Consider the following 21,965-nt stretch of genomic DNA (forward strand, 5'->3'; position numbering starts at 1 on the left):
CAAGCTTGGTTAGATTTTTGTCCACGTAGTTTAGTGGTACTTGGGTTGAAGGTGGAGGGGTTACCAGTCCCTCGCACCCACCCAGGGCCCCCTTTGGCCGCCATGAGGGAAATGGTCAATTGAACATTGCTCACTACAGCATTACCGTCAGGCACCACCGAAGAGGTAGTGGGTTGTTTTGCCACCACCACCACCACCACCACCGCACGCCTCACCACACCGATCATCACCACACACCTCACCACCACCACCACACACCTCACCACCACTGCATCACTACCACCGCATCACCACACACCTCACCCCCGCACACCTCACCGCACACTTTACTACCGCATCTGTTACCACCAATGGCAGAGCCAGGATATTCAGGTAAGGGGGGCAACTCCTCCAGCCATGAAAAATGATGGAGGAGTTGTTATTAGTAAGTAAGGACTTGTCCTTTGCTTTTTAATCGACGCGCGTGCGGTGATGGCGCTCCGAACCGCGCTGTGTGATTGGCATCGCGCTCACTCAAGGGAAGTCGTGTACTGTATACGCAACTGCGCACAATTCTGTGAGTCACTTAAAACTGCTTTGCCGTTACTTATTGCCAATTCTAGACTCGCCAACATCATCATCATCACCCCCGCCATCATCCCACCACCCCCACCACCATCCCCCCATCATCATCACCCCCACCATCATCAACCCACCATCATCCCTCCCACCATCATCACCCCAACCATCATCCCTCCCACCATCATCACCCCCACCATCATCTCCCCCACCGTCATCACCCCCACCATCATCTCCCCCACCATCATCACCCCCACCATCATCACCCCCACCATCATCACTCCCACCATCATCACCCCCACCATCATCACCCCACCATCATCTCCCCCACCATCATCACCCCCACCACCATCCCCCCACCATCATCACTCCCACCATCATCACCCCCACCATCATCACCCCACCATCATCCCTCCCACCATCATCACCCCCACCACCATCCCCCCACCATCATCACCCCCACCATCATCTCCCCCACCATCATCACCCCCACCATCATCTCCCCCACCGTCATCACCCCCACCATCATCACCCCCACCATCATCACCCCACCATCATCACCCCACCATCATCACCCCCACCATCATCACCCCCACCATCATCACCCCCACCATCATCCCTCCCACCATCATCACTCCCACCATCATCCCTCCCACCATCATCACCCCCACCATCATCACCCCCACCATCATCACTCCCACCATCATCACCCCCACCATCATCTCCCCCACCATCATCACTCCACCATCATCCCTCCCACCATCATCACCCCACCATCATCACCCCACCATCATCCCTCCCACCATCATCACCCCACCATCATCACCCCCACCATCATCACCCCCACCATCATCACCCCCACCATCATCACCCCCACCATCATCCCTCCCACCATCATCACTCCCACCATCATCCCTCCCACCATCATCACCCCCACCATCATCTCCCCCACCATCATCACCCCACCATCATCTCCCCCACCATCATCACCCCACCATCATCACCCCCACCATCATCACCCCACCATCATCACCCCACCATCATCACCCCCACCATCATCACCCCACCATCATCACTCCCACCATCATCACCCCACCATCATCACCTCACCATCATCACCCCACCATCATCTCCCCCACCATCATCACCCCACCATCATCACCCCACCATCATCTCCCCCACCATCATCACCCCCACCATCATCACCCCACCATCATCCCACCACCCCCACCATCATCACCCCCACCATCATCACCCCACCATCATCACCCCACCATCATCACCCCCACCATCCCCATCATCACTCCCACCATCATCACCCCCACCATCATCACCCCCACCATCATCACCCCCACCATCATCACTCCCACCATCATCACCCCACCATCATCACCCCACCATCATCACTCCCACCATCATCACCCCACCATCATCACCTCACCATCATCACCCCACCATCATCTCCCCACCATTATCACCACCCCCACCATCACCACCCCCACCATCATCACTCCCACCATCATCACCCCACCATCATCTCCCCCACCATCATCACCCCACCATCATCACCCCACCATCATCCCACCACCCCCACCATCATCACCCCCACCATCATCACCCCACCATCATCTCCCCCACCATCATCACCCCACCATCATCACCCCACCATCATCACTCCCACCATCATCACTCCCACCATCATCTCCCCACCATTATCACCACCCCCACCATCACCACCCCCACCATCATCACCCCACTATCATCACCACACCATCCCCATCATCACCCCCATCATCACCACTCCCACCATCATCACCACACCTACCATCACCACCCCCACGATCACCACACCAATCATCACCACCCCCACCGTCATCACCCCCACCATCATCACCCCCATAATCGTCACCCGTACCATCGTCTTCCCCGCTATCATCACCACCGCTATAACCACCCCCTCCCCCACCCCCCGTGTCCCTGCTGCAGGGAGCGAGCAGCTGACTTCATCTCTGTGGAGCAGCAGCAGCAGCAGCAACAGGAGGAGCAGCAGGAGGAGCAGGAGCAGGGGGCGGCACCCACTCTGGAGTGAGACCCCCTCCCTGGGTTCCAGCTCCACTGGGTTCCAGCTCCACTGGGTCCCAGCTCCCCTGGGTCCCAGCTCCACTGGGTCCCAGCTCCCCTGGGATTCCAGCTCCCCTGGGTTCCAGCTCCCCTGGGTTCCAGCTCCCCTGGGTTCCAGCTCCCCTGGGTTCCAGCTCCACTGGGTTCCAGCTCCACTGGGTTCCAGCTCCACTGGGTCCCAGCTCCACTGGGTTCCAGCTCCCCTGGGTCCCAGCTCCACTGGGTTCCAGCTCCACTGGGTCCCAGCTCCACTGGGTTCCAGCTCCCCTGGGTCCCAGCTCCACTGGGTTCCAGCTCCACTGGGTTCCAGCTCCCCTGGGTTCCAGCTCTCCTGGGTTCCAGCTCCCCTGGGTTCCAGCTCCACTGGGTCCCAGCTCCGCTGGGATTCCAGCTCCCCTGGGTCCCAGCTCCCCTGGGTTCCAGCTCCACTGGGTCCCAGCTCCGCTGGGATTCCAGCTCCCTTGAGTCCTAGAATCCTTGGCTATGTCCCCGTGGTATGGCCCCCATGGGAAGTCCCAAATCCCGGCCATTATGAGCCAATTAGTATTGATGACTGGCAGATGGCATTTGTGCGATGAGGGTGCGCGTGCCTGCGGTGAACCACACGCACGCACACGCACACGCACGCACACACACCCACGCACACGCACGCATACATACACACACATACACACACATACACACACACACACCCACGCGCACGCGTGTGTGCCGCAGATGTGGGATGCACGTGTGGGGCACGTGTGGTTCGCAGACAAAGACAAAGGTCCCCTGTGTAGCCTTAACATACTGTAGTGGCAAATGCTTTTAGCGAGTAGCAGCGCCTATGAAGGCCAGCACGGTACACCAGGGGAATTGGTGGCCAGCACCACGCCCAGCCGCCTTTGTATCCCCAGTTCTGCCATGTCGGTACTCCAGTCCACCAGCAGGTTACTCTTTTAAGGCTGAGTCGACCTAGGGGAAGCCCAGGCTTGGTTCAAATAATCGTCACTGGTGTTGGCCCTGAGCGGGAATCGAACTCTGGCCACCGGGTTCATAGCACGGTATGTGTGTATCTCTATCTCTGTGTGTGTCTATCGATTTATATCTATCTCTATGCATCCCCCCGCCCATCCCAGCGAGCTCCTGGTCCAGCTGATCTCCGGCCCCGCCGTGGCCTTGGAGCTGCAGGGGGAGGGGGCCGTGGGGGTCGTGGCCTCCGCCCTGGGGCCCAGCGACCCCCAGCAGGCGAGGGCCACCAGCCCGGCCAGCCTGAGGGCCCGCTACGGCGTCAGCGGGGCCCTCAATGTGGGGCACGCGCCACGCGACGTCACCACAGCGCAGCGGGTACAGCGCAACCTCCAACACAACCACCGTCACCACCACAAGCATCACCACCACAAGCATCATCGTCACCACCACAACCACCGTCACCACCACAAGCATCATCGTCACCACCACAAGCATCATCGTCACCACCACAAGCATCACCGTCACCACCACAAGCATCACCACCACAAGCATCACCGTCACCACCACAAGCATCATCGTCACCACCACAAGCATCACCACCACAAGCATCACCGTCACCACCACAAGCATCACCACCACAAGCATCACCGTCACCACCACAAGCATCACCACCACAAGCATCACCGTCACCACCACAAGCATCACCACCACAAGCATCACCGTCACCACCACAAGCATCATCGTCACCACCACAAGCATCACCGTCACCACCACAAGCATCACCGTCACCACCACAAGCATCATCGTCACCACCACAAGCATCACCGTCACCACCACAAGCATCACCACCACAAGCATCACCGTCACCACCACAAGCATCACCGTCACCACCACAAGCATCACCGTCACCACCACAAGCATCACCGTCACCACCACAAGCATCATCGTCACCACCACAAGCATCACCACCACAAGCATCACCGTCACCACCACAAGCATCACCACCACAAGCATCACCGTCACCACCACAAGCATCACCACCACAAGCATCACCGTCACCACCACAAGCATCACCGTCACCACCACAAGCATCACCACCACAAGCATCACCGTCACCACCACAAGCATCACCACCACAAGCATCACCGTCACCACCACAAGCATCACCGTCACCACCACAAGCATCACCGTCACCACCACAAGCATCACCACCACAAGCATCACCGTCACCACCACAAGCATCACCGTCACCACCACAAGCATCACCGTCACAAGCATCACCGTCACCACCACAAGCATCACCACCACAAGCATCACCGTCACCACCACAAGCATCACCCTCACCACCACAAGCATCACCACCACAAGCATCACCGTCACCACCACTACAAGCATCACTGTCACCACCACAAGCATCACCACCACAAGCATCACCACCACAAGCATCACCGTCACCACCACAAGCATCACCACCACAAGCATCACCGTCACCACCACAAGTATCACCACCACAAGCATCACCGTCACCACCACAAGCATCACCACCACAAGCATCACCACCACAAGCATCACCGTCACCACCACAAGCATCATCGTCACCACCACAAGCATCACCGTCACCACCACAAGCATCACCGTCACCACCACAAGCATCACCACCACAAGCATCACCACCACAAGCATCACCGTCACCACCACAAGCATCACCACCACAAGCATCACCACCACAAGCATCACCGTCACCACCACAAGCATCACCGTCACCACCACAAGCATCACCACCACAAGCATCACCGTCACCACCACAAGCATCACCGTCACCACCACAAGCATCACCGTCACCACCAGAAGCATCACCGTCACCACCACAAGCATCACCGTCACGACTACCGTCGCCATCGGGCAACGGCCACCACCGCCAACATCACTCCACGCAAACCACCATCACCACCACACGCATCACCATCATGCCATCGCCACCACCGCAACCGCCAGAACCACAACAACCACCACCACGACCAACTTGTTAAACAAATATGGCCTCCTCCTAAGGGTCAACACCACAGACCATGCCGAGGGGGCTGTCGGGGTGGAAGGGGGCGAGCGGCGCGGCTCGCGCAGCCAGATCCCCACCAGCTACCCCTAAATCATTTGGCCCCTTTCTCCCATAATTCCTCTCGTCTGTCCCTGCCATCTGCCACCCTCTGAATGCCCCCCCCCCCATCTTCACGACGTGCGACTCTTTCTAACCTCGTCGCCATCCTTCTACATTCTAAAAAAAAAACACCCTGCCCCCCACTCCCCTTCGCCGCTCCCTCCACCCATTGGCTCCATTCACCGAGGCCTCTAGAATTCCCGCTCAGGTCTGTAACAAGCCACGTTTCCACGCCTTTGGTCTAGCATTTTCAGAAACCTGGATATCCACATTGAAACGCTGCCACCCCAGCTGCGCTTTGAACATCTCGCACCAACTTCATTCATTCACCACGACCCTCTGGCATGCCTGGTGGCGGCGCTGGGTTGCTCTTCTCCTTAATCTGGATCCCCTCACCTCCACCTGTTTCCGAATTTCAACTCTCCTCATTCTCCTTCCACCTTGCATTTTCACTTCTAATCCTTTACCGCCCCCTGGCCGGCGCTCCTCGTTCTTCGACGAACTGGGAACTGGATTGCCTTCTCTCCGCTAGCTCATCTCCGCCGATTCTTCTGGGAGACGTAAACCTCCATCTTTACTTCGCCATCTACCCCCTCAACTTGAATGTCTCTCACTGCCTCTTTCAGCCTCCGTCTGGTCTCCTCTCCTCTGACTTACTCCACCGGTAGCACGCTGGATCTTATCTTCACTTCCACTTGCTCAGCTTCCCATGCCCTAGTTGACCCACGTCCTCCGTCCGATCACCTATTACTGACTGTGACACTCACAATTCCATCCAACCTTTCATCCCCCCCCCCCCTCCATGCCTCTGCCGAAATCTATGCTCCTCTGATCACTCTGCACTTAATTCCCTAGTTTCCTCTTAGCTTCTGCCCCTATCAGATGTCTCCGACCTCCACCCAGACAAAGCATCATCCATCCTACATTCTGCACTATCCTATTCCTCCTAGGCCTTTGCTGACACATGGGCTAAAGATTCGGCGTCGCCTCGTACGCAAAGCCGAGCGAAGCTAGAAGATTCTATCCCCTTCTGATTCCCACCCTATCCCCTTCTGATTCCCACCCTATCCCCTTCTGATTCCCACTCTATCCCCTTCTGATTCACACCCTATCCCCTTCTGATTCCCACCCTATCCCCTTCTGATTCCCACTCCTATTTCCTCTCCCCTCATGTATTCCCTCTCCGTGCACCCTGCTCTGCTAGTTTCTACCTTAAACACTCTGCTACGTCCTGCTCCATCCTCAACTCATTTTTAGTCTTCTGCCCCCTCCCCTGTAGTCATTTCCAACTATTTCTTGTAGAAGATTACTCAAATTTGTTTCTGCGTCCCTTCCTGTCAGCAACATTCCTACCGACCCCTCTCCTCCCTCCCCTACTTCAAACATCATCTCCAAAACTCACAACCACCTTCTCCTCCCTTGATCCCCTACCGCCATCCCTGCTTCTATCTGTCATCCCCACTTTCCTTCCGGACCTCCGAGCTCTCTTCAACTGTTCCCTCCCGTCTGGAATCTTCAAAAACGCCATCGTCCGACTCCTTCTAAAAGAACATCCCTAGCTCCCTCCATCCCTGCACACTATCGCCCCATTTCTTGCTTTCCTGCTTCTCCAATCTCCGTGACCGCCTCGTTCCCACCTGACTCACGTCCTACATCTCTTCTCACGCTCTTGATCCCCTCCACCAATCTGCTTTCCGCCCTCTCCATTCCACCGAAACCGCTCTCCTCCACGTGCACAACCACTTGGCGAACTCACGCCACTCGGGCCTATCATCCGTCCTAATTTCGCTTGATCACTCCATCCTCTTATCCACTCTGTCGAACCTCGGTATCTCTGGCACCCCACTTTGCTGGCTCTGGCCTTACCTCACTTCCCGTTCATCCACCGTCTCTTTTAACCGTGGTTCTTCCTCCCCCGTTACGGTCGGTATCCCCCAGGGGTCTGTACTTGGTATTGTCCCTGTCGACGCCCTCCCTCGAACCCATCCTAGCTTCTTACAATCTCTCGTATCACCTATTCGCCAACCACACGCAAATCTGATTTTCCTTTAAGGCTCTTACCCCCCCCGACCTTTCCGACCACATCTCAACCTGCCTAACAGCCATCCAAGCATGAATGAAACAACATTTCCTTTCCCTTAACCCTTCTCAAACCACTGCGCTCTCCTTCCCCCTCCCCCTCCATACTTTCTCCCCGCTCATTCTCCCCTCGATTGCTTCCGTTCAAATTCTTGGCATCACCTTTGATTTCTCCCTTGCCTTCACTCCCACATCGCCGACTTCGCTCACACATGCCACTTCAATCATTTCAATATGAGGAAAATCAGCCCCCACATCACCATCGCCGCTGAAAAACGTATTGTGCCCTCCCTATTCTTTGCGCATCTTGATTATTGCAACTCGCTGCTGGCTACAGCCACCGTCTTTAACTTCTCTTCACCTCCCTTTACTCCCCTCTCCTTCAGCAACTTCGCAGGCTTCCTATCTTTCACCGCTGTCTCTTTAAATTGCTCACCTTGATTGTCAAAGCTTTGCATGGACTGCGCCCCCCTTACCTATCTTCTATCATTTCCTTACATGAACCTTATGGCGGGACCCCAGGGTCCCCTAAGCCTCCGGCTCTCGCATAAACTGCGTTGCGACGTCATTTTATGTCTGTTGAAGGCAAACGATACGGCAATCTATTCCTATCGACGAGCTCCGCACGATGCGCTAATCAAAGTTTCAAAGTTTTGTTTACGACTACGGCAATTTTGGCAATGAAGGGTGCTTGGTGAAGAACGAGTAGACGATTGACTTCTGGTGGGTCGCGGCGGCGATGTGCGCGGTGGGACGGAGTCGCCGAAAATAAATTAGTGAATTACGATTTTGACTGCCATTTATTTGGGACCCCGGGGTCCCGCCATGAGGTTCCGATGTCCCATCACGCCTGGTCACAGGCTGCCTCTCTTCTTGCTATCCCTCCTCCTCCTCCTGCGCCCAATCTCACTTGCACTCTTCACTCTGCTTGGCCCCTACACTGGAACAAACTCCCCCTTCTCATCCGACTCTCCCCCTCGCTTTCTTCTTGTCGCTCTGCCCTCAGGTCCTGTCTCTTTTCTCTACTGCCTTTCCCTTCCTCTTCCGCTACCCCTACCTGCACCACCTAACGCCCCTGAGCTCTCCCCTCCACCCCTAGTTACTACCCCATCCCCCACGTTGCCAAAGCCCTTCCTCACCCCCAGTCACTGCCCCCTACCCCATTGTTCCCTAAAACCTGCCTCACCCATGCCCTTCCTGGGAGCTCAATTGTCCGGCCACCAGACCACTGCACCTGGATCCTCAATTTGCTTACATCTACGCTTAGCCTAGCAACCCATTGACCCGATGATTCCGTGCGCTCACTTCATACCGTACCATCCACCTTCACGCTACCCCCTTCTATCATCCTCATCCACTATCACGCCCCAGCCGTTCCTCCTTCAACATCCTGCACCATCGCCTCCTTCCCCTGTTGCCACAGCTCATTCCTTTTCCAAATACGATCACTAATGGCCGTACGAACGCATTCATCCTTGCCTTATTTTGCCATTTTCTACCGTAGCCGATAGACATTGTCAAGCGTTTTGGAGAGAGGCCCTTTATGAATCCAAAACAAGATAGAATAGAGCCACAAGCATCACCATCAGAACAACCATCACAACCACCGCAACTGCTGCAGCAACCACCACAACCACAACCACCACAACTGCTACGACATCAGCGGGGCCCTCAAGGCGGGGCATGCGCCACGTGATGCCCCGCACAGCCCAGCACGTACAGCACTACCACCACCGCCACCACAACCACAACAGCCACAACAACCACAAACGTCACCGCCACAACATAACCATCACCGCACGCATCACCATCATGCAAACCGCCACCACCACAACTGCCACAACCACAACAATCGCCACCACTATCGCCACAACCGCAAAAACCACAACAACCGCAGCATCAACCGCAACCGCTAGGGGGCCAGCAGCGGAGGGGCCCTCGACACGGGGTAGGCTCCCCCGGACGTCGCCGAAGCGCAGCGCGCACGGCACAACCACCACAACAACCACCACAACAACCACCACAACCGCCACCGTGCAACCCACATCACCACAAGCATCAGCGCCACCACGCAATCACCACCACAGGCAACAAGGTCCCCATCACAGTCACCATCATACAACCACCAGCACGACCGCCACAACCACAACATTCGCCATCACAACCGGAGCAACCGCCACAACCACCACAACCGCTACGGGGTGAGCAGCGATGTGGGGCACACTTCCCATGATGTTGCGGAAGCGCAGCGGGTACAGCACAACCGCAACAACCACAACAACCACCGTCACCACAAGCATCACCACCATCACGATAACCATCACCATCACAGTTCTTCAATAAGGGCGGATGCCAGGTTTATTAGGGGCTTACGCCTAGGAACTAATGGGGCTTACGCCCAACAGCGGATAGCTAGTATAATTCTCCCCAGGGGGAAGGGTACTGGGAGGTCCCTAGCGTCCACCCAGGCTATTCGGGCTCGTCCCTCAGCACCGACCGAGGGATCAGCCAACTCGGTCGGCCGGGTGAAGTAGCCCCCCTAGGCTGGTGCTGATCTCCCCTTGCCCTGGGTCCTCACTCTTTAGCTCTCTCGTTCCCGGCCCCTGACGACAACCTCGCTCGCGTCACGGGTCTCTGCTTATATGTCCCAGGGAACCATGACCTCATCCATTATCTCCCCCAGGGTGACACGACGTCATCAATTACTCCTCTACACAACCACCACCACCACGACCGCCGCAATCACAATCTCCGCAACCGCCACAAGCACAAGCATCACCGTCACGAGGCAACCACCACCACCACCACCACACGCATCACCGTCATGCAACCGCCACCACAACAGCAACCACCACAACTGCAACAACCACCACAACCACAACAAACCACAACAACCACCACCGTCACCACTACCATGCAACCGCCACCATCATGCAACCACCACCATGCAACCACCAACGCAACCACCACCGCAACCACCACCATCACCACTTTCATGCAACCACCATTATGCAACTACCACCATCACCACTTCCATGCAACAACCACCATGCAACCACCACCATCAGCACCACCATGCAACTGCCACCACCATGCAACCACCACCGCAACTACCACCATCACCACTCCCATGCAACCACCCCCACCATGTAACCATCACCACCTCAACCACCGCCACCACACAACCACCACCACCTTCACCACACAACCACTGCCACCACACAACCACCACACAACCGCCATGACCACACCATCACCACACAACCGACACTAAACCACCACCACCACCACACAACCACCTTCACGGCTCTCGTTGTGGTAGGAGCTGGCGTGGTTCTTCCCTGACGAGGCTGGAGCCGGCGGTGATGCTGGCGGTGGTGGTGGTCGGTTGGGGAACACGGCGCGGCTCGGAGAGGTCACCTGCTGCATCGTCAAACCGCACGCGCTCGCCACAGGTACCACGCTCACCACACTCGCCATACTCACCACCCTCACCGCAGTAACGACACTCACCGCACTCATCGCAGGTACAACGCGCACCATACTCACCACACTCGCCACGCTCACCGCAGGTACCACGCTCACCACACTCACCGCAGGTACCACGCTCATCACACTCATTGCAGGTACCACGCTCACCACACTCACTGCAGTACCACACTCGCCACACTCACTACACTCGCCACACTCACCACACTCGCCATACTCACCACACTCGCCACACTCGCCACACTCACCACACTCGCCACACTCACCACACTCGCCATACTCACCACAGGCATTCGCCACACGCACTCGCCACAGGTACCACACTCAGCGTTTCTTCATAGCGTGCCAGACAGCAGTTTTACTTTTTGTGCCGGCTGTTCATTCTCAATTTGTACCGTTGAGTTTGCGTCTTAATGCTCACTCTCGTGACGTACCGCAGTGTCAAGCCTTATGCTTGTCATGTCTGTTGAACTTCTGTTGCACCATGCGTAGCCAAGCGGACTAATCTGTGGGTCTCTGTGAGTCTCTGTGAGTATGTATGTTGAACTTCTTTCGCATTTACGTAGCCAAGCGGGTTAATCTGTGAGTCTCTGTGGATCTCTATGGGTGTCTATGAGTCTGGGTGTCTGTGGGTCTTTGTGTATGTATTTGTAATGACGCCAACACACATTGTTAGCCGGAGCCTTTTGAGTGGGACACAGCACCAACACGAGGCCCAGGCTTCGTTCTGGTTGCTTGAAGCTCGTCCTCTCCCCGAACGCCGCCCTCCCCTTGTGCTGTCCCCTTTTATGCACCCCGTGGACCTCTTTCTGGAAGCTGCGCTCACCCCACTTCTTTCATCCAATCCTCGTCCACCTCCAATGGTTGTCAAGCGTCACCCCTACCGTCCACCCTCGCTTCCCACCTTTTACGTTCAAATCTCTCCTCCTATTCTTTTGAACCTTGCCTCCCGACCAATCGCTCTGGAGGCCTCTCTGGACCAATCGGAGGCCTTGGTTGGCTTCCTGACCGCCCGTTTGTACGTATGCTTCTTTTAGGTAATTGGACTGTTGCCCCGGTCTTTACATATGTATGTTGAGCTTCTTTCACACCATATGTAGCCAACCGTGCCAATCTGTGGGTCTCTGCAAGTCTCCGTGTGTATGTGTAGTGAGCACCATCGGGATTAACACACTTCATATTTAGTCCGTCTATTATCGGTGACACTACTTAGTGAGAACAGTTGGTGGGCTGTCTGACTGACGGTGCCCCAAGATGGTAAAGATGGAGACGACGACGAGAAGAACGGTGACGATGGACTTGAGCAGCACGACGGGGATCCCACTCCAGCAACAGCCCCGAGGTCCCCCACAGGGCCCCTCTTATAGCGTCAGCGTGGCCTCGCCCCGCCCCGGCCACGCCCCCTTACTGGAACCTACCAGCGGGTTTCTGGTAGGCCCCTTCTGTGACCTTTCCCAAGATCCTGCTCTCGTGTATATCCTGGCCTGCTGTACGCCGCAGATCTCCTTTTCTGCCAGCAGTTAGCACTATGCCACTGCAACTATATATGTTGAACTTATTTCGCACCCTACGTAGCCAAGCGGGCTCAACTTTGGGTCTCTGTGGATCTCTATGGGTGTCTCTATGGGTCTGGGTGTCTGTGGGTCTCTGTATTTATAAATGTTGAACTGCAGAGGAGAGGCTGCCACTTCTCTGTTTGGAACTGGACCGGTACCGCCTGGATCTCTGTGGTCTTCAGGAGGTCCGGTGGACCGGCTCTGGCTCCTGCCACCATCAGGGGTAGACAGTCCTCTGCTCGGGGCAGGAAACTGCCAAACAACAGGGAGTGGCTCTTCTAAACAAAAGAATGAAGGGGGCGTGGGAACGTGGCGGTGAGGTGTGGGAAGCTGTAATCCCCAGGCTACTGTGGGCTCGCCTTCCCAGCAACCAGAGGCGAGGAGTGGTGGTGATGGTTAGTTGTGTCGCCACCGAAGATAATCATCAATGGAAGGATGCAGGCAAGGCTGATGAGTCAGATGCCTTTTATAAGCTCCTGTCACAAGTGCTAGGTAACGTGACCCCTCCGGATAGAGTCATCCTGTTGGGTGACTAATGCTGGAGTGGGTGATGATGCTGGCACCTGGGCTGGAGTGATTCGAAGGCATAGGCCAGATCAACTTAATAACAACGGTAGGAGGCTGCCAGACTTCTGTGCAGCCCTTTGGCTTGTAATTACCAACACGCTGTTCCAGCATCAGCGCATCCACACAGCATCATGGATGCACACCGGGTCCAAGCAAGAACATCTGCCCGACTATATAGTGACAGAACGGCGGATGCGGGCCCATGTCCTTGACACCAGGACCTACCGTGAAGTTGATCTGCCCACTGACCATCGGCTTGTCATCTGTAAAATGCACCTGCGATTCTTTCACTCCGGTGGTGGGTGTACACCTAGAACCCCGTTCACACCCACAGTGGCCTGGTCACAGCTAGCTTATGAAAGTTGCAAGTGTGAATTTCATCATCACTTGCAGCTGGGTTTGGCATCTTCCCCCCATCCTCCTGATGTCGAGGGTAAATGGGCGAGGTTTAGAACTGTGGCTCATACAGCTGCAATGGCTGCTTTGGGTACACGGTCCAAACCTCCCTAGAGACCCTGGCTGACAGAGGAGGTGTTCCGGCTGGCTGAGAAAAAGCGACATGCCCACTCCCACCAGCTACAGCATCCCACATTGGAGAATGAGGAGGCTTACCACAGCCTTTGCTCGGAGGTTTGGAGAGCCGTACGGTGCTGCAAGGATGGGTGGTGGTCGCAGGTTGCTGCCTCATTAGCCCACGACCCCCAGGAACAGTTTTTCAGATTTGCTGAGCATTTCTACGAGGTCTTGGGGGAGGGGAAATCTCACAGCCTGGAAAACACGATGGGGCAAAGTGGGGATGACCCTGCTGAGGCTGCGGTGCCTCAAATATTGGAAGATGTAGTCACTTCATGTGAGTGGCTGGCTGAAGTGCGATCTGTTCAGGAAGTACGGAAGGCAATCCAGAGTCAGACCAGAAAAATTATCAGGCAGAAATGATTCTCCAAGCGAAATACTGAGGGAGGGTAACATTTGTGTCCAGACTGCCCTATATGACATAATAATATTTCGATTTAAAGCTTTCGTGACTGCAATGATTCTAGCTAGAACTAGCGTCGCTCTTATCTCGGAAAAAATCAGACTTACACGCACCGAACTCGATCAGTTAGACAAGACACTCTACAAATCACACTTAAAATTGACAGCAACAATGTCTACATCGGATTGGGAACATGTAGACAATATGACTACCTCTTCGGCTGCCACTATGTCGAACAAATGTAGGCACAATTTGATTTCCAAATTCAATCACCTCTCCAGCAAAAAATCGGATCCACACACCGAAAAGATAGACGTCAACAAAGTCGTAATTAATCGCAGTAACAGTTCCATTTCTGATGGTCTGAAATCCGTTTTAGCTAAAGGTCTAAACTTTGCTGTCACACCGAGACACTTACCGGTTAATGATATCATTGCCCATGTCGACGTTGCACTCAAGGGCTTGAGTCACATCTCTGCAGACGTAGCAAGATCTGAAATTGCTGCAACCCTCAAAAACGCTAAGTTGCCACCCAGCAACATCAGCAAAGACGAACGTTTTGAATTATCTCAATTAAAAAAGAGGGATGATATTGTCGTCCTCTCAGCCGACAAAGGCAATGCCACTGTCATCATGGACAAAACAGAATATAACAACAAAATTCAAGAACTACTCAACGATGGCAGCTATACAAAAATAAAAAGAGATCCCACCAACAGCCTGGTCACCAAAACGAACAAAATCATCTCTGACTCAACAGCATTAATTGATGAGATCAAACAGTTCTCGTTGAAACCCTCTGCTGCCAGACCACCAAGATTATATGGCCTTCCAAAGATACACAAAGAAGATACACCCCTTCGTCCCATCGTCTCTACTATCAGCTCCCCCACCTACAAACTGGCACGTTTTCTTGCTGATATACTGCAACCTTTCACTGGAAAAACCACCTCTGCGGTACTAAATTCTACTCACCTGGTATCGACAATCAAAGGCATTTCCCTGTCCCCAAACGACCTGCTTGTCAGTTTTGATGTGGTGTCCTTGTTCACCAAAGTCCCGGTACCTGACACCATCGCTATCATTGAAGACCTGGTTCATCAAGGACTGCATACTGATGTACCCCCCCTGGTGAGACATTGCTTAACCAACACATACTTCACCTGGAATGGAACTTTCTACAAACAAACTGAGGGCACCCCAATGGGCTCCCCTATCTCCGGTTATAGCCAACGTATTCATGGAAAAAATTGAAACTGACGCCATCCAGACTGCCACTCTACACCTGACCTTATGGAAGAGGTACGTTGATGACACCTTTGTCATCTGGCCACATGGCCAGCCTGCTCTAGACCAATTCCGCGACCACATCAATTCCATACACCCAGCCATCAGATTTACCATGGAGGTCGAAAAAGATGGCAAACTACCCTTTTTGGATGTCTTAATTAAAAGGAGACATGATGGTTCAATGAGCCACTCTGTCTACAGGAAAGCTACCCATACAGATGCTTACTTGAAACCGGATTCCCACCACCATCCATCCCAGAAGAACTCCCTCATCAAGACTCTATACCATAGAGCCCAATTCATTTCCGACCAGGAACACATTACCAGTGAACTCATGCACGTACACCAGGCTCTCAGGGCTACAGTACCCAGGCGTTTACAAACTAAAGTGCCTCTGTGGTAGTAGCTACATTGGAGAAACCAAAAGACATATCTCGGACCGCATCCGCGAACATAAAGCAGACTTGAAACACGGTAGGACGGACTCCTCTGCTGTGGCAGATCACTGTTATAATTCAGTGGGCTCACATGACATTGACTTCTCCAAAACGGAGGTTCTTTGCAAACCAACCGGCTACCATGAGAGATTCGTTCATGAGGCCATTCACATATACAAGCACAGAGACAATTTCAACCGAGAAGATGGATTCTGGCTTAGTAACCACTGGAAAGATGTTTTAAATCATTTCTGTTCTTAATTAATTGTATTTTTACGATGATCTTCAGACCGCAGCTCTTTCGCCAGCATTGCCTCTTAATACCTCTCACACCACGGTTAATGGTATGGTTTTACAACATGGAGTATACTAGGGCCTCGCAGCTGTCTCTCTCCCCCTCCTCTGTTCCGACCATGGACGAACTCGCCCGTCTGAACGGGGCCCGTAGCTATCCGTGGTGCTAAAGTTAAGGGTAAGAATCCACCCATTTTTTCGCCATATAGCATTGTGATATTTAACGACTTATTGTTGGTAGCTTAGCTGATTGGAGAATATAGAGTTTATTGATAACATTAAGGTAATTTATATTTTAGTTTTTATTGGTTCACTATATAGTACTGTGAATAGCTCAGATGTGTAGGCGTTGACTTCAACATAGTCATTTCTGTGACCAGTCACTAGCTGATCACTCAGTTATTTCAATGCTAAATTCGCCTAGTTATTTCAATGCTAAATTCTCCTGTTTGATTTGTACTAAGTGCCTCGGTGAATGTGTATGGTCTGACTTTAACGTAGCTATTTCTGTGAGCAGTTACAAGCTAATCACTCAGCTATTTCAATGCTAAATTCTATGCTAATTCCATTGTCAAGGGGTGCCTCTGCGGATGTGTATGCTTTAACTTTTAACATAACTATTTCTGTGACCAGTCACAAGCTAATCATTCAGCCATTTCAATGCTAAATTATATGCTAATTCCTTTGTCCAGGCGCTTTGTTCCTCTCACACAGCTTAAAGGCCGTGATCTGAACGTGGCTCTTTCACTCCAGCGCTGTCCTACCAGACAGTCTCGTCCCTTCACCTGATGAAGGCCGCTTGTGTTGTGGCCGAAACGTCGTGAGAATATTATTGTGTTATTTTATTTTATCAATTTATTATTTTATTCTCATTCTACGTGACTTTACCGAAAGAACCAAAGAAGATGAATCATAATAATAGTCTGAACCACTGGATGGGTTCCGCAGAATTGTAAGGATGCCCTGGTGGTCACCCTCTTTAAGAAGGGGGACCACACAGACTGTAACAACTATAGGAGCATCTCCCTCCTCAGTGTGCCGAAAATGGTCCAGGCAAGGATTATTCAACACCTCCTTACCAAGCACGCTGAGGAGAGGCTTGCGGAGCCCCAATGCAGTTTCATGCCAAGGGCGTTTCAGCACAGATGCCATATTTTCTGTCCGTCTGCTACAGCAGAGGTGTAGGGAATTCCAACAGGATCTACATCTCTGCTTTATTGACCTGGTCAAGGCCTATGATACTATCAATAGACATTGGCTCTGAGTTGTTCCTCGTGCTTTGGGAGTCCCTGACTCTCTACTCACAATCATTAAGGACCTTCATGATGGTGGGCATGCGTGAGTAAAACTACGTGGCCAGGAGTCTCGGAGCCTTTCCCTGTTCACCTTCGGGTGCGACAGGGATGTCCTCTGGCTCCCACATTATTTAACATACAGTGAGGGAAAAAGTATTTGATCCCCTGCTGATTTTGTACGTTTGCCCACTGACAAAGAAATGATCAGTTTTTAATTTTAATGGTAGGTTTATTTGAACAGTGAGAGACAGAATAACAACAAAAAAATCCAGAAAAACGCATGTAAAAAATGTTATAAATTGATTTGCATTTTAATGAGGGAAATAAGTATTTGACCCCTCTGCAAAACATGACTTAGTACTTGGTGGCAAAACCCTTGTTGGCAATAACAGAGGTCAGACGTTTCTTGTAGTTGGCCACCAGGTTTGCACACATCTCAGGAGGGATTTTGTCCCACTCGTCTTTGCAGATCTTCTCAAAGTCATTAAGGTTTCGAGGCTGACATTTGGCAACTCGAACCTTCAGCTTCTATGGGATTAAAGTCTGGAGACTGGCTAGGCCACTCCAAGACCTTAATGTGCTTCTTTTTGAGCCACTCCTTTGTTGCCTTGACCGTGTGTTTTGGGTCATTGTCATGCTGGAATACCCATCCACTACCCATTTTCAATGCCCTGGCTGAGGGAAGGAGGTTCTCACCCAAGATTTGACGGTACATGGCCCCGTCCATCGTCCCTTTGATGTGGTGAAGTTGTCCTGTCCCCTTAGCAGAAAAACACCCCCAAAGCATAATGTTTCCACCTCCATGTTTGACGGTGAGGATGGTGTTCTTGGGGTCATAGGCAGCATTCCTCCTCCTCCAAACACGGCGAGTTGAGTTGATGCATAGAGCTCCATTTTGGTCTCATCTGACCACAACACTTTCACCCAGTTGTCCTCTGAATCATTCAGATGTTCATTGGCAAACTTCAGACGGGCATGTATATGTGCTTTCTTGAGCAGGGGGACCTTGCGGGTGCTGCAGGATTTCAGTCCTTCACGGCGTAGTGTGTTACCAATTGTTTTCTTGGTGACTATGGTCCCAGCTGCCTTGAGATCATTGACAAGATCCTCCTGTGTAGTTCTGGGCTGATTCCTCACCGTTCTCATGATCATTGCAACTCCACGAGGTGAGATCTTGCATGGAGCCCTAGGCCGAGGAAGATTGACAGTTCTTTTGTGTTTCTTCCATTTGCGAATAATCGCACCAACTGTTGTCACCGTCTCACAAAGCTGCTTGGCAATGGTCTTGTAGCCCATTCCAGCCTTGTGTAGGTCTACAATCGTGTCCCTGACATCCTTGGAGAGCTCTTTGGTCTTGGCCATGGTCGAGAGTTTGGAATCTGATTGTTGATTGCTTCTGTGGATAGGTGTCTTTTATACAGGTAACAAGCTGAGATTAGGAGCACTGCCTTTAAGAGTGTGCTCCTAATCTCAGCTCGTTACCTGTATAAAAGACACCTGGGAGCCAGAAATCTTTCTGATTGAGAGGGGGTCAAATACTTATTTCCCTCATTAAAATGCAAATCAATTTATAACATTTTTGACATGCGTTTTTCTGGATTTTTGTTGTTTTTCTTTCTCACTGTTCAAATACACCTACCATTAAAATTATAGACTGATCATTTCTTTGTCAGTGGGCAAAAATACAAAATCAGCAGGGGATCAAATACTTTTTTCCCTCACTGTATTTTTCGACTACGTATTTCGTGAAGCCTTCTATGGCTGTACCGGAGGAATCTCCATCTGGTACAGGTACAATGGCGGCTGATCGATGCCCGGCTGCGGTCAAGGGATGGCTCCCTATTGGTCAACCATGTTATGTATGCTGATGATCTGGTGATTGCTGCTCACTCAGAGGAGTTGGAGGCACTCCTGCTGAACCTGGAGCGTGCCACTAAGAGGTGGGGACTTAAAATCAGCCCCACCAGAACTAAGCAGCTGCCTGGGTAATTTTGTGTCATCAAACATTCCACCCCTCAACTCCCCTTTAGTGATGGGGCAGTTGTGGAGATAGTGGAGAGTTTTCAATACCTGGGCAGTGTGCTTATGACAGATTAGGTCTCACTCTAAATCAGTCGAGCAGCAATATATATTCATCAGCTGCGTAACGCTGTGTGGAAGCTACCTGGTCTTTCGCTCCACACGAAGCTTCAGGTCTTCTCAGCCACGGTCATCCCCTCCATTCTCTTTGCTTGCGAAATGTGGACCCCCCTAATGCAACATCTTCGCCGGTTAGACACATTTAGGATGGCACTTTACGTAGCCTTAAAGTGCACTTAGGCTGGCCAAGCGCCGTGGTGATGTCACCACCACTTAGTGGCGAATGGCGGTTGTTGTTGTTGTTATGTATGTACGTTTAACTTTTTTCGCACCATATGTGTGGTGGGCACTCTGTAACACGCACACGCTAAACATTACCTACCAGAGCGGGGTCATTGATAACCCTGACCAAGACTCCGCCTGAGGAGTTGAGGCGGTGGAGTGTGTGTGTGTGTGATCCCTCAGAACCCCGCCCCTCGCTGGGGAATCGTATAAAAGGCGGGCTCCTGAGAGCAGAGGTCAGTTCGCCTCACGCCGAAGCCGAGGAGCCACCTGGAGACGAGACCCTGGACCCCAAGCCCCGACGTCCTTCTCAGGGCCGGGGCTCAGTGCGGTGCCAGAGGTCGAGAGGCTAGGACCCTGAGGTTCCCTCAGCCCGACGTCCTTCTGGACGGGCGAGGCGTCAGAGACCCACCGGTGCCAGCGGTGGGTCAGCCTCCCCTAGGTCCAGCTAGCCGGAGGGCTATAGTCAGGACAGTGGTTAGGGTACGATAGCCCGGAGGCTGTACCTCCACTGGTTGTGGATTGAAGGGGCCATTACCCCTTCGTGGTAAGGACCTAGTGAGTGTTGTTAAAGATATAAAACGAACGTGTTGCTTCCTACAACGACTCCGTCTCCATACACGACTACTACATATGTAGCCAACCAGACTAATCTGTGGGTCTCTGTGGGTGCCTCTGCGTCTGGGTGTTTGTGGGTCTCTGTGTATGTATCTATGTACGTTGAACTTCTTTCGCACCATCCGTAGCCAATCGTGCTAATCGTAGGTGTGTGGTGTTAGGAACAACACAGTAAAACACAACAGTACTATAAATCAGTGGTTCTTAACCTGGGGTGTACGCACCTCCTGGGGGTGCGAGATGCCCTTTCTGGGGGTGCGAGACGTGGCCAGATTTTTTTTAAGGTCAATTAATCAAGATGTGGTGGTCACTGTACACACGCACACACTACACGGTACTTACCAGAACAGGGTCATTGGTATCCCGAATCAAGACCCCGCCTGAGGGGTGGAGGCTGTGAAGTGTGTGTGTGGGTTAACCCAGAACCCTGGTCCTAGACAGAAAGTGGGATCGAACAAACACAGATTGTTTGGGCTTCCTGTGGCCAGCACCTCTCCGGAGGGGAGGGGGAATCGTATAAAAGGCAGGCTGCTGCGGGCAGTGGGGAGTTGGTCTCAAGCCGAAGCTGGGGAGCCGCCTGAAGAAGAAGAGACCCTGGACCCCAAGCGCCGACGTCCTTCGGAGGGCCGGGGCTCAGTGCGGTGCCGGTGGTCCGTAGGCTAGGACCCTGAGGTTCCCTCAGCCCGACGTCCTTCTCAGGGCCCGGGTCTGGACGGGCCAGTGGTCAGAGACCCAGCGGAGCCAGCGGTGGGTCAGCCTCCCCTAGGTCCAGCCAGCCGGAGGGCTGTAGGAGTAGTCGGGCCAACGGCTAGGGTACGATAGCCCGGAGGCTGTACCTCCTCAGGTTGTACCTCCTCAGGTTGTGGGACGAAGGGGCCATTACCCCTTCGTGTTAGGGACCTAGTGAATTGTGATAAGATAACAATAAAAGTATTTGCTTACCACTACGACTCCGTCTCCGACTACGACAAAAAACATAAATTAAGCACGGGTACATAAGAACAACTACTTTTGTCTTATCAAACCTATACATTTATTTACATTATACTTTTTTTTTTTACAATTGAGAAGCAAAGGGGTTCAAGGCAGCAGTAAAGGTCAAGAATTACTGACCTAGATGATGATTTAAAAGTGCATCATCGCGCCCCATTGGTTTACTGATATCGGTAAGGGGAAGAGCGTTCCAGATGGCCGCAGAAGCAGTACAGCATCTGAAAG

The 21,965-nt window shown here is 52.9% G+C and overlaps 1 protein-coding gene across 4 annotated transcripts in view; it reads left to right on the forward strand.

Moving 5' to 3' along the window:
* The window catches only part of NME7 (NME/NM23 family member 7), a 90,757-nt gene that overhangs the window by 36,785 nt on the left and 32,007 nt on the right, over positions 1-21,965 (forward strand). For all 4 annotated transcript variants that reach the window (XM_076058284.1, XM_076058282.1, XM_076058281.1 and 1 more), the window contains exons 5-7: positions 2,545-2,643; positions 3,798-4,005; positions 11,187-11,319. In XM_076058284.1, coding sequence (XP_075914399.1) covers positions 2,545-2,643; positions 3,798-4,005; positions 11,187-11,319 — 440 coding nt within the window. The remainder of the gene's footprint in view (positions 1-2,544; positions 2,644-3,797; positions 4,006-11,186; positions 11,320-21,965) is intronic.

This window comes from Petromyzon marinus (genome assembly GCF_048934315.1).
Source record: "Petromyzon marinus isolate PM22_M1 ecotype Great Lakes invasive population chromosome 70 unlocalized genomic scaffold, UKy_Petmar_22M1.pri1.0 chr70_unloc.1, whole genome shotgun sequence".
Classification (NCBI taxonomy): Eukaryota; Metazoa; Chordata; class Hyperoartia; order Petromyzontiformes; family Petromyzontidae; genus Petromyzon; species Petromyzon marinus.